Here is a 12,291-nt window from a genome sequence, read left to right as displayed (position 1 = left end):
GCTATTTTCCAGATAGAAGCAGCCTTTTAAAGTGAGAGCTAATGTATATTTGAAGAAAAACAAGTGATTTATTTTGTTCCTCAAAGACTTAAGTGACCAGCAAGCAGATTAAAAGTGGTTTTGTGTGATTTTGTACCAGTGCAGGACTAGGGCTTAGTGAGTGAGTTGGAAAAAGGGAAAAGGGCACTCAGTAGATGATTCTCTAGAATACTGAGCACTAGTAGTAATAGGTGTGTTGTATTTTCTCTCTTTGCTTCTGAATTTCCTGGTGATCTGCTTTTTCTTTGTCCCAAGTACCTAGTATCTTTCTTATCTCTTCTTACTGTCCATAACTCATCACTTCAGAAACCTCCTGGTGTATACCCTCTTATGATATGCCCTGTGCTTAGGATGCTCATAAAATTTAACTTTTAAATTGGGATACTTTTAAAGTGAAATGAGCACCATTAATAAGTATGCTGGTATAGGTATAAACTGAAACTTATGGTCACCATTTATATATTTGTCAAAATATCTCACCTCCCTTTTATCCCTACCCAGATTGCTCTAGGAAAGAAAGCCAATAAACAGAATTGAAGTAATTTTCAGTATTGTGAAACTGACTGATGGGTGTTGGCAAAAAGGAAATTTACCTTTTAACAGAACAACTTAATTTGCCCAAGTTACTATAGTTGTGGGACTTGTACTTCCCTTCCTTTCTGTATTTGAATCCCTCTCCTTTTAAACATTGTGCTCTCTTTCTGTTTGCTCATCTTGCCTTTCTCTTCTGGGAGGTAGTTTTATATATTATAAAAACCCTGGAAGTTAAGATCTGGGTTAAAGAAACACTTAATCTTTCTGTGCCTTGATTTCCTTATCTATAAAAGATGGAACTATCTGGTGACTCAGGAACACTCCTGTAACTGTGAGATTCTATACTACTTGTCTTCTTCCTTTTCTTTTTAAGAGTATTCTTTTATCTCTTTATTACTTATGAATGCCTCCTTTCCCTGCAACTTATTTTGAAAATTTTCAAATAGAGGCTGTAACAGTCATACCATGAACGTTCATATCCTTCACTTACATTCACCAGTTGTTAACCTTTTTTTGCTCCATTTGCTTTTTTTTGTATATATCAGTTACCATAGACTTAGTGGTTTAAAATAATACAAATGTATTATCTTCTGTAAGTCAGAAGTCTAAAATGTTTCTTACAGGGCTGAAGTCAAGGTATTAGCAAGGCAGTATTCTTTCTGGAGGCTTTAGGGGAAAACCCATTTCTTGCCTTTCCGGTCCCTAGAGGCCACCTGCATTCCTTGTGTCATTCTGACACCTGCTTCCATGCTTTTGTCCTGTACTCTGACTGTCCTTTCTGTCTACTTAAAAGGATCTGTATGGTTATATTGAGCCCTCTTGGATAATGTAGGATAATTTTTCCATCTTAAAATCCTTAACTTAATCAAAAATCCCCATGTCCTGGCTGGTTTGGTTCAACAGAGCATTGGCCTGAGGACCGAAGGGTTGCAGGTTCGATTCCTGGTCAAGGGCATGTACCTCTGTTGCAGGTTTGATTCCCGGCCCTGCCTGGTCTAGGTCTTGCGTCCAATCAGTGTGTCTTTTTCCCATAGATATTTCCTTCTCTCTCTCTCTCTCTTTCTCTCTCTCTCTCTCTCTCTCTCTGTCTCTCTCTCTCTCTTTCTCTCCCTCTCCCTCTCCCTCCTCCCCTCTCTTCCTCCAGCCCTCTCCCTCCTTTCTACTCTCAAAAAAATCAATGGAAAAATATCTTCAGGTGAGGATTAACCAGGAAAAAAATCTCTTTTGTCGTGGAAAATAACATATTCATAGGTTCCAGGGATTAGGATATAGACATCTTTGGGGGTCATTTATTCTATCACATATATGTAATCTTTTTTCTTTGCAAATATCAAGAAACTTCACCCTTAAATACTTGGTCATGCATCTAAACAAAAAGATTCTCCTGCATAACCATAATAACATATAATTATATGAGGGAGAGGGAGAGAGAGAGACAGAGAGACAGAGAGACATATAATTATATATATAGTACAATACCATCTAACATACAGTCAGTATTCAAGTTGTCACACTTGTATTAATAAAGTTCTATTCTTGTAGCTATATTTTTTAAAAATTTAGGATCCGCCTGGCCAGTGTGGCTCAATGGTTGAGCATCGACCCATGCACCAAGAGGTCACCAGTTCGATTCCCGGTCAGGGCACGTACCCAGGTTGTGGGCCGATCCCCAGTGGGGGCGTGCAGGAGGTGGCCAGTCAGTGTTCTCTCTCATCGATATTTTGATCTCTCACTTTCTCTCCCTTCTTCTTTCTCTAAAGTCAATAAAGAAAACAAAAATTAAAGAAACTTATAAGTAGGGTACACTCTAAAAGAACGACAAAAAGTATATTAAATATATAAACCAGTAGGATAGTCATTTATTGTTATTATCAAGTGTTATGTGCTGTACATTTATGACTGGCAGGCAGCACAGGTTTGTTTACACCAGCATCATCATAAACATGTGAGTAATGTACTGCAATGTGACATAATGGCTACAATGTCACTAGGCAATAGAAATTTTTCATTATAATCTTAGGGGACCACTGATATGTATGTAGTCTGTTGTGCATAATTGTAGTTCACTTATCACTGCTGTGTAGTATTCTGTTGTATGAATTGTCTGTTTTTAAATCCATTATCTTGTTGGTAAACATTTAGGTTGTTTTCAGTTTTGGGGCTATTTTGTTCCATTTTATGGTTGTTTATATCAGGAGGGCATGACTGATATCAGTTGTTATAGCAGTTGATACATCCTTTTAATATACTGCTAAATTTCATTTGGTAATGTTTTATTTCCAATTCATTAAATCATGTTTATAGTGAGGTTGGTTTATAGCAGTGGCTGTTGTTTGTGAGTGATACTACTGACCTGGCCCTACTCTGCCTTTGGGGAGTTAGAAATGTAAGGGGGAATTTTTGTTTGTAGCAATGGCTAGGAATCACAGTTGGCATTTAGTGTGTGTGAGCATGGTAATGCAGTGGTCTGAATTTTCTCTCCTTGTCACTTTTTCTTTGTCCTTTCTTTGTCCAGTTTTGGTAATAGGCTTCTATTTGCTTCCTAAAATGAGTTGAGAAGCTCTCCATCTTTTTCTGTGTTTTAGAATAATTTACATATTAGGAACTAACTTCCCTGAAGGTTTGGTAGAACTCATTGTTAAAGCCAACTGTGCCTGGTATCTTTCAGGTAGACCTTTGACTCTGTTTTGTATAGTCAGTTTGGGTACCTTGTATTTTTCTAACCACCCATTTCATTTACATTTTCAAATCTTTTTGATATGAAGTTTTGACAATTATCTTTTTTTAATTTATTTTTCTTTATTGATTTTAGAGAGAAAGGGAGAGGGAGAGAGATAGAAACATTGATGAGAGAGAACATCGATTGGCTGCCTCCTGCATGCCCCCCACTGGGGATCAGGCCTACAACCTGGACATGTGCCCTGACGGGGCATTGAACTGGCGACCTCTTGGTGCATGGGTCATTGCTTAACCACTGAGCCACACTGGCTGGGCAAGACAATGGTATTTTAAATGTCTCAAGTTCTAGCTACTTTTTTATTTCTGATTACCATTTTTGTTTTATTTCTTAAATAGATTTGATAGAACTTTATATTTATTTTTATTTCTTTACTTTTTAAAAATGTTTACTTTGAGCCCTGGCTGGTTTGGCTCAGCAGTTAGAGTGTCAGCCCGAGGACCAAGGAGTCCCAGGTTCAATTTCAGCCAAGGGCATGTATCTCAGTTGCGGTTCATCCCTGGCCCTGATTGGAGTCATGTGGGAGGCAGCCAGTCAGTGTGTCTCTCTCACATCAATGTTTCTCTCTCTCTCTCTCTCTCTTTCTCCCTTCCTCCCTCCCACTCTATCTCAAAATATCCTCGGGTAAGGATTAAAAAAAAAAATTGAACTTTTTGCTAACTTCTTGATTTAGTTGCCTTTTTAATATATATGTAGTTTTGTTTTGGTTATATGGCACTAGCCTTCTCTTGCTCTTGCTCTTAAATTTATAGCTTGTACTTAGTTTCTCTAGGGGCTCTTTTGGGAAGAATGGCTCAAAACTACGACGTAAGCTTCTCTCGTTTACCTCTGTTGGTTGCAGGTTTTAGTTTTCTAGTTTTGGTGTTTATCTGATCAGATGATAATTGAGTACAGGGTTTAACATTCAGATAAAGGCTACCCTAATCACCAACTCCAATTAATCATTGCTGTCAGTGTGATGTGTACATTTCTACTGTTTTTTATGCTGCTATTTATAATCTGTATCATTCTTAGAAATGTAAACAGTATAGTGTTTGTGCTTTGCTAACAAATGGTCATTTTACTGTTTTTATTATTCTTAACTTGCTCTTTCATTCAGCAGTGTATCTTGGAGAGCTTCCATGTCAGTATTTTTGAATATCTACAACAATGTACATTCCTTTCAGCAGCACCAATTTTTCATGTCCTTGGTCTACTCTTATTCCTTGTATTTTTGCCAAACTGATACATGATCCAAAGTAATTCATTTCTGTCTGGTTTCTGCCTTCCTAAAATTTTTAAAATTTCCTGATCTGTTGGCATCATTCTGTACTATAATGAATATTATTCTATGTATATCTTTTCTTTTTCTGTATATATCTTTGCTATCATCTTATTATAATTTTACAAGGGGATGTGAGCACATGGCTTTAATAGCCCACTGTTCTTTCTGAACTGTTACGGATGATGGATTTGGGGCTGTGAGTACTCACTGGCTTTTGCATGCCATCCTCTACATCCCCACAATTTAAATGTGTGTATTAACATATATATCTGTGTCATGGGCCTTTGGGCCCAATTAGTAAGTACTTGAAATGGCAAATGAAAATTAGTGAATCTGTTACATGAATAAGAATGAACAGTAATGATTTTTGAAATTTTTATTTTTAGGTATTAGAATATTTAAATGATCTGAAACAATATTGGAAAAGAGGATATGGGTATACTATTAATAGTCGATCCAGCTGCATCCTCTTTCAGGATATCTTTCAGCAATTGGACAAAGCAGTTGATCAGCAAAAAAGGTAAAAACTAAAAAAATTTTGTTTTAATCGTCACCCAAGGACATGTTTATTGATTTTAGAGAGCGATACAGAGAAACATTGACATGAGAGAGAAACACTGATTAGTTGCCTCTCTCACGTGCCCCAAGTAGAGACCAAACTGGCAACTCAAGCATGTGTCCTGACTAGGAATCGAACCCGAGACCTTTCAGTGTACGGGATGATGCTCCAACTAACTGAGCCACACTGGCTGGGGCATGCTGTATATTTTGTATGCCCAGTTAAGCTTCTGGAAAATGTGTTTTGTTTTCTTTTGTTTTCCCATTGCTTTATAGAGAGAATGGAAGGGAGGGAAGGAGGTGGGAGGGGGAAGAGAGAGAAACATCAATGTGAGAGAGACACATCGATTGGTTGCCTCCTGCATGCACGCCAACCAGGGCCAGGAGTGGAACCTGCAGCCCAGGTATGTGCCCTTGACCTGGAACCAAAACTGCAACTCTGGTCTGCAGGCCAATGCTGTAACTGCTGAGCCACACCAGCAAGGGCAGGAAAATGTTATTTTTTTAAAGGGTGATTTTAAAAAATAGATTTTGCTTGTGCATTTAAAAATATTTAACATAGCCTGCCCAGTGTGGCTCAGTGGTTGAGCATTGACCCAGGCACCAAGAGGTCGCCGATTTGATTCCCAATCAGGGCATATGCCCAGGTTGTGGGCCTAATCCCCAGTTGGGGACATGCAGGAGGTGGCCAGTCAGTGTTCTCTCTCATCAGTATTTCTGTCTCTCTCTCTAAAATAATTAAAATAAAAAATTTAACATAATTTACTTATAAAAGGATTAGATGACTAATGTAAGTAATAAAGCATATAAACTCTCTGTTCAACCCAAGAACTAGAACAGTACTACCAATTTGCATTATTTAGTTATTCCTATCCCCTGTCATTACTATTCTGATTTAGTGTATATCATTTCTTTGCCTCTTTAAAAATAGTTTTTCTTATGAATGTATGTACACCCAAGCAGTAAGTTTAGTTTTGCTTAGAGTTATATGCTTATTGTCTCATGAAACTCATTTTTTTTCCCCTCAACATTATAATATTCATCATGTTGTTGCATTTACTAGTGTACAGTATTCAATAATGTGCTATATTCAGTTAATAAATACCATAATTTATACCATCTTCTCTTGTCAGTGAGCATTTGGGAAGTTTTTGGTTTTTCTGTTACTAATTGTGTAATTGTCCATGGCTCCTGGTATGAATTGCAAGATGTTTTGATTTTAAATGAGAGCTTCTCATTATAAAGTCTTTTTAACATTCATACTTTTCAAGGTTTTTTGACAAATATGCTTCCATGAAAGCTTATAGATTTACAGTTGGAGACAAAAGTCAAGCTGTAAAGATTGAGCCAAAAAGACTGAAGATGGTGTATCTGATTTGTGTTTGCAGTATTAAGTTTTATGTACATATATGTGTGTATATATATTTTTGTATATATAAAGAGAAAGGAATATTTTTTGTGTCAATGTGACTAGTTTAGGGAATTTTCTTGGGTTTGATGGGACTTAAGGAAGAAAATCATATTAGTTTTCTGCTGCCACTTTTGGGGGGAAAATTGTCAAGGTAAGTTCCGTCTTTGAGATAGGCATTAACTTCTTTTCTATTTAGTTTTGTGAATGGTTCAAAATTTGTAGACTTTATGAAATAACAGGCTTTTACTATCTATTCATTGGTCATCCTGTTGTTGAATGTGAGGTGTGGCAAACTTTAAATTGTGTCAGAAATATTCTTAATTAACTTTTGCAAAGTTTGCGATTATAATTTGATATCAGACTTAAAGCTTAAGTAAGAAGGTTATTGCTGGTGTTTTAAAATAAGTGTGTTGCTCTGGCTGGTTTGGCTCAGCGGTTGGAGCGTCGGCCTGCGGTACAGAGAGACCCGGGTTCAGTTCCCGCTAAGGGCACGTACCTCGGTTGCAGTTTGTCCCCGGCCCTGGTTGGTCGTGCGGGTGGCAGCCACTCGATGTGTCCCTTCACGTGGATGTTTCTCTCTCTCTCCCGCTCTATCTGAACAAAAAATGGAAAAAATGTCCTCGGGTGAGGATAAAAAAAAAATAATAAAATAAGTGTGTTTATGTACACTGAAAACCATAAAGTATTACACAGCGAAATTAAAGATGACAAATAAATGCAGAGATATACTGTCATTGTGGATTGAACAATTCAGATTGATCATCTATTGACCAATTGTGATTTCTATCACCATCCAATAGGTCTCTGTAGAAATTGAGCTTATTCTAAAATTGAGACAGAAATGCCAACCATTTCTGAAGAACTAAAGGACTTATAAATACTTGACTACAAAACTTATTGTAAAATTGTAGCCATAGACAAATAGATAAATGAACTAGAATAAAGTCAAGAAATAAACTTACAAGTCAGTTTTTGACAGAGATACCAAGGTAAATGCATTGGAGAATAGGATATTCTTTTCAGCAAACTGTGTTAAAACAATTGGATATCCTTATGTTAGAAAATGACACATAGATCCTTACTTCACACTATACACAAAATGGATCATAGATTTAAATGTAAAATTGGAAAACTTCTAGAAGAAAGGACTAATGACCTAAATATGAGCTAGAACTATGAAACTCTTAAAAGAAAATGAGTACATCTTTATAATCTTGGATTAGGCAAAGATTTCTTAGATACACCACCAAAAGCATGATCTATTAAAAAATTGATAAAATGGACTTCATCAAAATTAAAAATCTTTGTGCTTCAAAAGGTACTATTTAAAAAATTAAGAAGACAAGCAGTACACTTGAAGAAAGCATCTTACTAATAAAGAAATATTGCAATTTGATAAAAGGGCAAAAGATTTGAACAGAAGTTCACTAAAGAAGATCTATGGATGGCAAATAAACACATGAAAAGATGCTCAACATCATTAGATATTAAAACCACAGTGAAATACCACTAACATACTCCCTAGACTTGGCTGTGAAATAATAGAAAAAATATATATTGATCTCTTCCCCATATTTCTCTGACTCCTGAAACCCTTGTAGGTTCCTGGTTGATAGGAGTGTCTTTGCTTCTAATGAGGCAGCTCTGGGTGAGCTCCTGGACAGCTCGGGATGAGGAATGGAAAGGCCAAGTCATGATTAGAAGCTTGGAATTTTTAGTCTCATGCTCTCATTCTCTTGGAAGGGAGAAGGTCTGAAAATGGAGTTAATGATCAGTCATGACTACATGATGGAGCCACCATAAAAATTCAAAAAGGGCCTGGCCAGTGTAGCTCATTGGTTGAGCCTCGGTCCATGCACCAAGAGGTTGCTAGTTTGATTCCCGGTCAGGCCTAAGTTGTGGGTCAGGCCTAAGTTGTGGGCCTGATCCCAGTGAGGGGGGGCATGCAGGAGGTGGCCAATAGATGTTCTCTCTCATTTATATTTTTGTTTGTTTGTTTGCTTTAAATATGCAATTATTTTCTCCCATGCTGTGGAGCCTTTTTATTTATTTATTTTCTATCCTCACCCAAGGACATTTTTGCATTTATCTTCAGATAGAGTGGGAAGGAGAGAGGGAGGAAGAGAGAGAGAGAAACATTGATGTAAAAGAGACACATCGAGTGGTTGCCATCCACACGACCCCAACCAGGGCTGAGGACAAACTGCAACCAAGGTACGTGCCCTTAGTGGGAACCGAACCTGGGACTCTCTGGTCCTCGGGCCGACACTGAGCCAAACCGGCCAGGGCTTTCATCGATGTTTCTATCTTTCTCTCCCTCTTCCTCCCTTCTTTCTAAAAATCAATAAAGAAAAAAATATTTTTTAAAAAAATTGAGAAAGGTGTAGTGTTCTGGGAGATTCTGGGTTGCTGAGAAAGTGGCAGGCCTGGAAAGGACCTGGAAGATCTGCCCCTTCCCACATACCTTACCCTATATACAGCTCTCATCTGGGTGCGCGTCTGCATCTTATCACATTCTTTGATCACAAACTAGAAGATGTAAATGTATTTTCCTGAGTTGTGTGAGCCGCTCTAGAAAATTAATTGAACCCAAGGAGCGGGTGTTGGGAACCGTTGATTTGTAGCCAAATTGGACAGAAGTTGTGGGTAACCTGGGTGCCTACTCCTTCTTATTGGCACCTGAAGTAGGACTGAGGGCTTCACCTGTGGGATTTGACTCTATCTCCAGGTAAGTAGTCTCAGAATTGAGTTAAATTGTAGGTGGTATCACAGAGAATTGCTTGGTGTGGGAAAATACTCATATATTTGGTGACTAAGAGTGTCAGAAATGTGAGTATGGTAGTGTGAGAGTAAAAAAGAAACACAGGAGGAAAGACTGGGTGTTTTTATTATAGACTGGCTAACATTTTAAAAATTGATTGTCCTAAGTGTTGATGAGATTTTGGGAAACTCTAAGCCTCATACATTTTTGCTGAGAATTTAAATTGTACAGCCACTCAATAAAGTTTGGCAGCTTCTTAAAAAGTTTAACATATATCTACTCTGATTTAGCACATCCAGTCCCAAGTACCCAAAAGGAGTGAAAATATGTTTACAGCAGTATTAGTAATCATAGCTAAAATCTATGAACAGTTCAAATAAACAGAATCATTCAATATACAATCTTATATCAGTCAGTCAGTATAATGCTTTTGAAATCGTTCATTTCATTGCACCCATTATTAGTTCATTTCTCTGTATAAAATATATTGCAAACGAATTGGCTCTAGTAGTCCCATAGAGCCATTACTTTTTTCAAAAATGGACTTTATTTTTTAGACTGCTTTTAGGTTCACAGCAAAATTGAGTGGAAGGTAAAGAGATATCTAATATACCCCTTACCCCACAGCCTTTCCACTATCAAAATTCCATACCAGAATTAGTTTTTTAAAAACAGTTTTATTGAGTCCTGGCCGGTTTGGCTCAGCAGTTAGAGCGTCGGCCTGCAGTCCAGAGAGACCTGGGTTCGGTTCCCGCTAAGGGCACATACCTCGGTTGCAGTTTGTCCCCAGCCCTGGTTGGTCGTGAGGGTGGCAGCCACTCGAGGTGTCCCTTTCACATTGATTCTCCTCCCCTCTCCTCCCCTCTCCTCTTCCCTCTCCCCTCTCCCACTCCCACTCTATCTGAACAAAAAATGGAAAAATGTCCTTGGGTGAGGATTAAACAACAAAAACAAAAAACAGTTTTATTGAGAAATAGCTCATATACCATACAGTTGGCCCATTTAAAGTGCACAATGCTGGCTTTTAGTATATTCAGAGTTGTGCAACTATCACCTCTGTTTAATTTTAGAATGCTTTCATTACTTGAAAAAAAGAAACCCCGTTCTCATTAGCAGTCCCTTCCTTGCTTTAAATATTTGTTATTGTTGTTAAATACCTTTCACTATCCTTTTTCTACCTTTTCATTGACTCTCAAATCTCTGGTATTTACAGATTTCACTGAATAAGGGTCTGGCTTTTTAATGTTGTGTAGTTCCACATTTTAACATAAGATGGCAGCATTGAAATAAATGTATAAAATATCTATTTTGTTTAATTAGCCTGTCATAATGGGAGAGCGTTGTCTTTTAAAGTTATTAGAAATGTATGCATATTCTAAGTCCCCATAACCTATTCTTTCTTACCTTTTGGCTGATTTTCTGAAGTTTGTGTTCCATGGAGTTTCAACTCAGTGAACCAGGAGTCTCTTTTAGTGCTAGTTATTGAAAGATACTGGCTAAATGAGGTAAAAAATAATATAACTAGCCTTTGTACTCTGAATGCAGATTCAAATGTCCAGTTGCCTTCTGGAAATGCACTTTCTAAAAAAATAATTTTTTCATTGATTTTTAGAGAGAGGGGAAGGAAGAGGGAGAAAGAGAGAGAAACATCAATGAGAGAGAATATCAATTGGCCGCCTCCTGCATGCCCCCCCACTGAGGATTTGGCCCACAACCTGGGCATGTGCCCTAACCAGGAATTGAACCGGAGACCTCTTGGTGCATGGGTCGACGCTCAACCACTGAGCCACACCGGCTGGGCTCTGTATCCCCTTTGTTGGACCCCTTCCCCCTAGCAATCAGCAGAGAGTGGGCCAGTGGTTCCCTGGGGAGTCCAAAGTTGCAGCTTCCTGGTGAAGCTGCCCAAATGGCCATGTTGATAATGTCTGGCCCCCCTGTGTTAGCTTTGGGAATTTTTTCAGCTGTTCCTTTCTAATATTTTTTCCCTGGGTAGGGATAGTTTTGTTTGTTTTTTTGTTTTTCCCATGCATATGCTAGCTGAAAATTTGAGGGGATCTGTCTTCTTGGGTACTCTATCCTGTGAATTCCAGCCGGCGTGGCCTCCCTAAATCTTCAGCCCTGTCTCATCTAGTTAGGAAAATTGCCATGCTCTGTGTGGGCTCCCCTCCCCTGTGCTGCACCTGGAAACTCCAGGCAGTAATCTGGGACAGTTGTTGGCAGTTCACCTCATTTGCCTTCTTTCACTCTTATTCTGATTACTATTGAATGTCTGGAAACTGCTGTTTCATATATTTTGTCTGGCTTTATAGTAGTTCAAGGCAGGAAGATAAATCCGGTCCCTGTTATTTAATCTTGAATGGAAGTAGAAGTTATTTCAGTGTGTTTGCTTGAGAAAAAAAACTTTATGCTTGAGTCGTTTTAGGTCATTTTGGTTAAGCTATCAAACAGATGCTTCTCCAGTTGCCTCATTGGAGCTGATATTTCAGTCAGATGTATAAGAAGATAAAACATTTTTTCCTGGTAGTTTTCTTCCCAAAGCATCTCATGTCTCTGGCAGTTCATGTTGCTTATTTGTGCACTTAAAGTATGGAGATTATATGGATCATGTTTAAAAACACACTTTGTGTAACATTAGTTGAGTGTGAAACATGAATTAAGAGCTTAGAAAGATCTAAGCTGAGTATATTTAGGGGAAAAACATGCAATTATTGGTTGTTTTTTCTGGTGGAGCGTTTTGAATGACTTGAAGTACGTTTTTGGAGTGTTTTAGCCACTTTGGACATACACAGTCAGCCCTTATTTAACAACAGAATTTTAGACTTCAAATTAAATTTTATATTTAATTGAAGATTTAATAAAATCTCCTTACCAATTTACATAAGTAAAAGAGAGCTATAATTTGGAGAACTGCATTCTTATCTTGCTAGATAACATTAGTCAATTCACTTGTCTTTTTCTTATTTCTAAAACGATAGGGTTTGCCCTGC

General features: G+C 37.9%; 1 protein-coding gene across 10 annotated transcripts in view; it reads left to right on the top strand.

Annotated features, from left to right (window-relative positions):
- Window positions 1-12,291, top strand: part of MINPP1 (multiple inositol-polyphosphate phosphatase 1) — a 50,280-nt gene that overhangs the window by 7,187 nt on the left and 30,802 nt on the right. For 9 of the 10 annotated variants that reach the window (XR_004960000.1, XR_004959999.1, XM_036265343.1 and 6 more), the window contains exon 4: window positions 4,961-5,094. The exons of the other annotated variant lie outside the window; for it this stretch is intronic. Coding sequence is in view for 7 of the 9 variants with exons in the window: in XM_036265343.1 (XP_036121236.1) it covers window positions 4,961-5,094 (134 nt within the window). In the remaining 2 variants the exon portion in view is untranslated. The remainder of the gene's footprint in view (window positions 1-4,960; window positions 5,095-12,291) is intronic. 10 annotated transcript variants of the gene reach the window in all.

This window comes from Molossus molossus, unplaced genomic scaffold (genome assembly GCF_014108415.1).
Source record: "Molossus molossus isolate mMolMol1 unplaced genomic scaffold, mMolMol1.p scaffold_m16_p_17, whole genome shotgun sequence".
Classification (NCBI taxonomy): Eukaryota; Metazoa; Chordata; class Mammalia; order Chiroptera; family Molossidae; genus Molossus; species Molossus molossus.
This window is presented reverse-complemented; position numbering and strand designations above follow the sequence as displayed.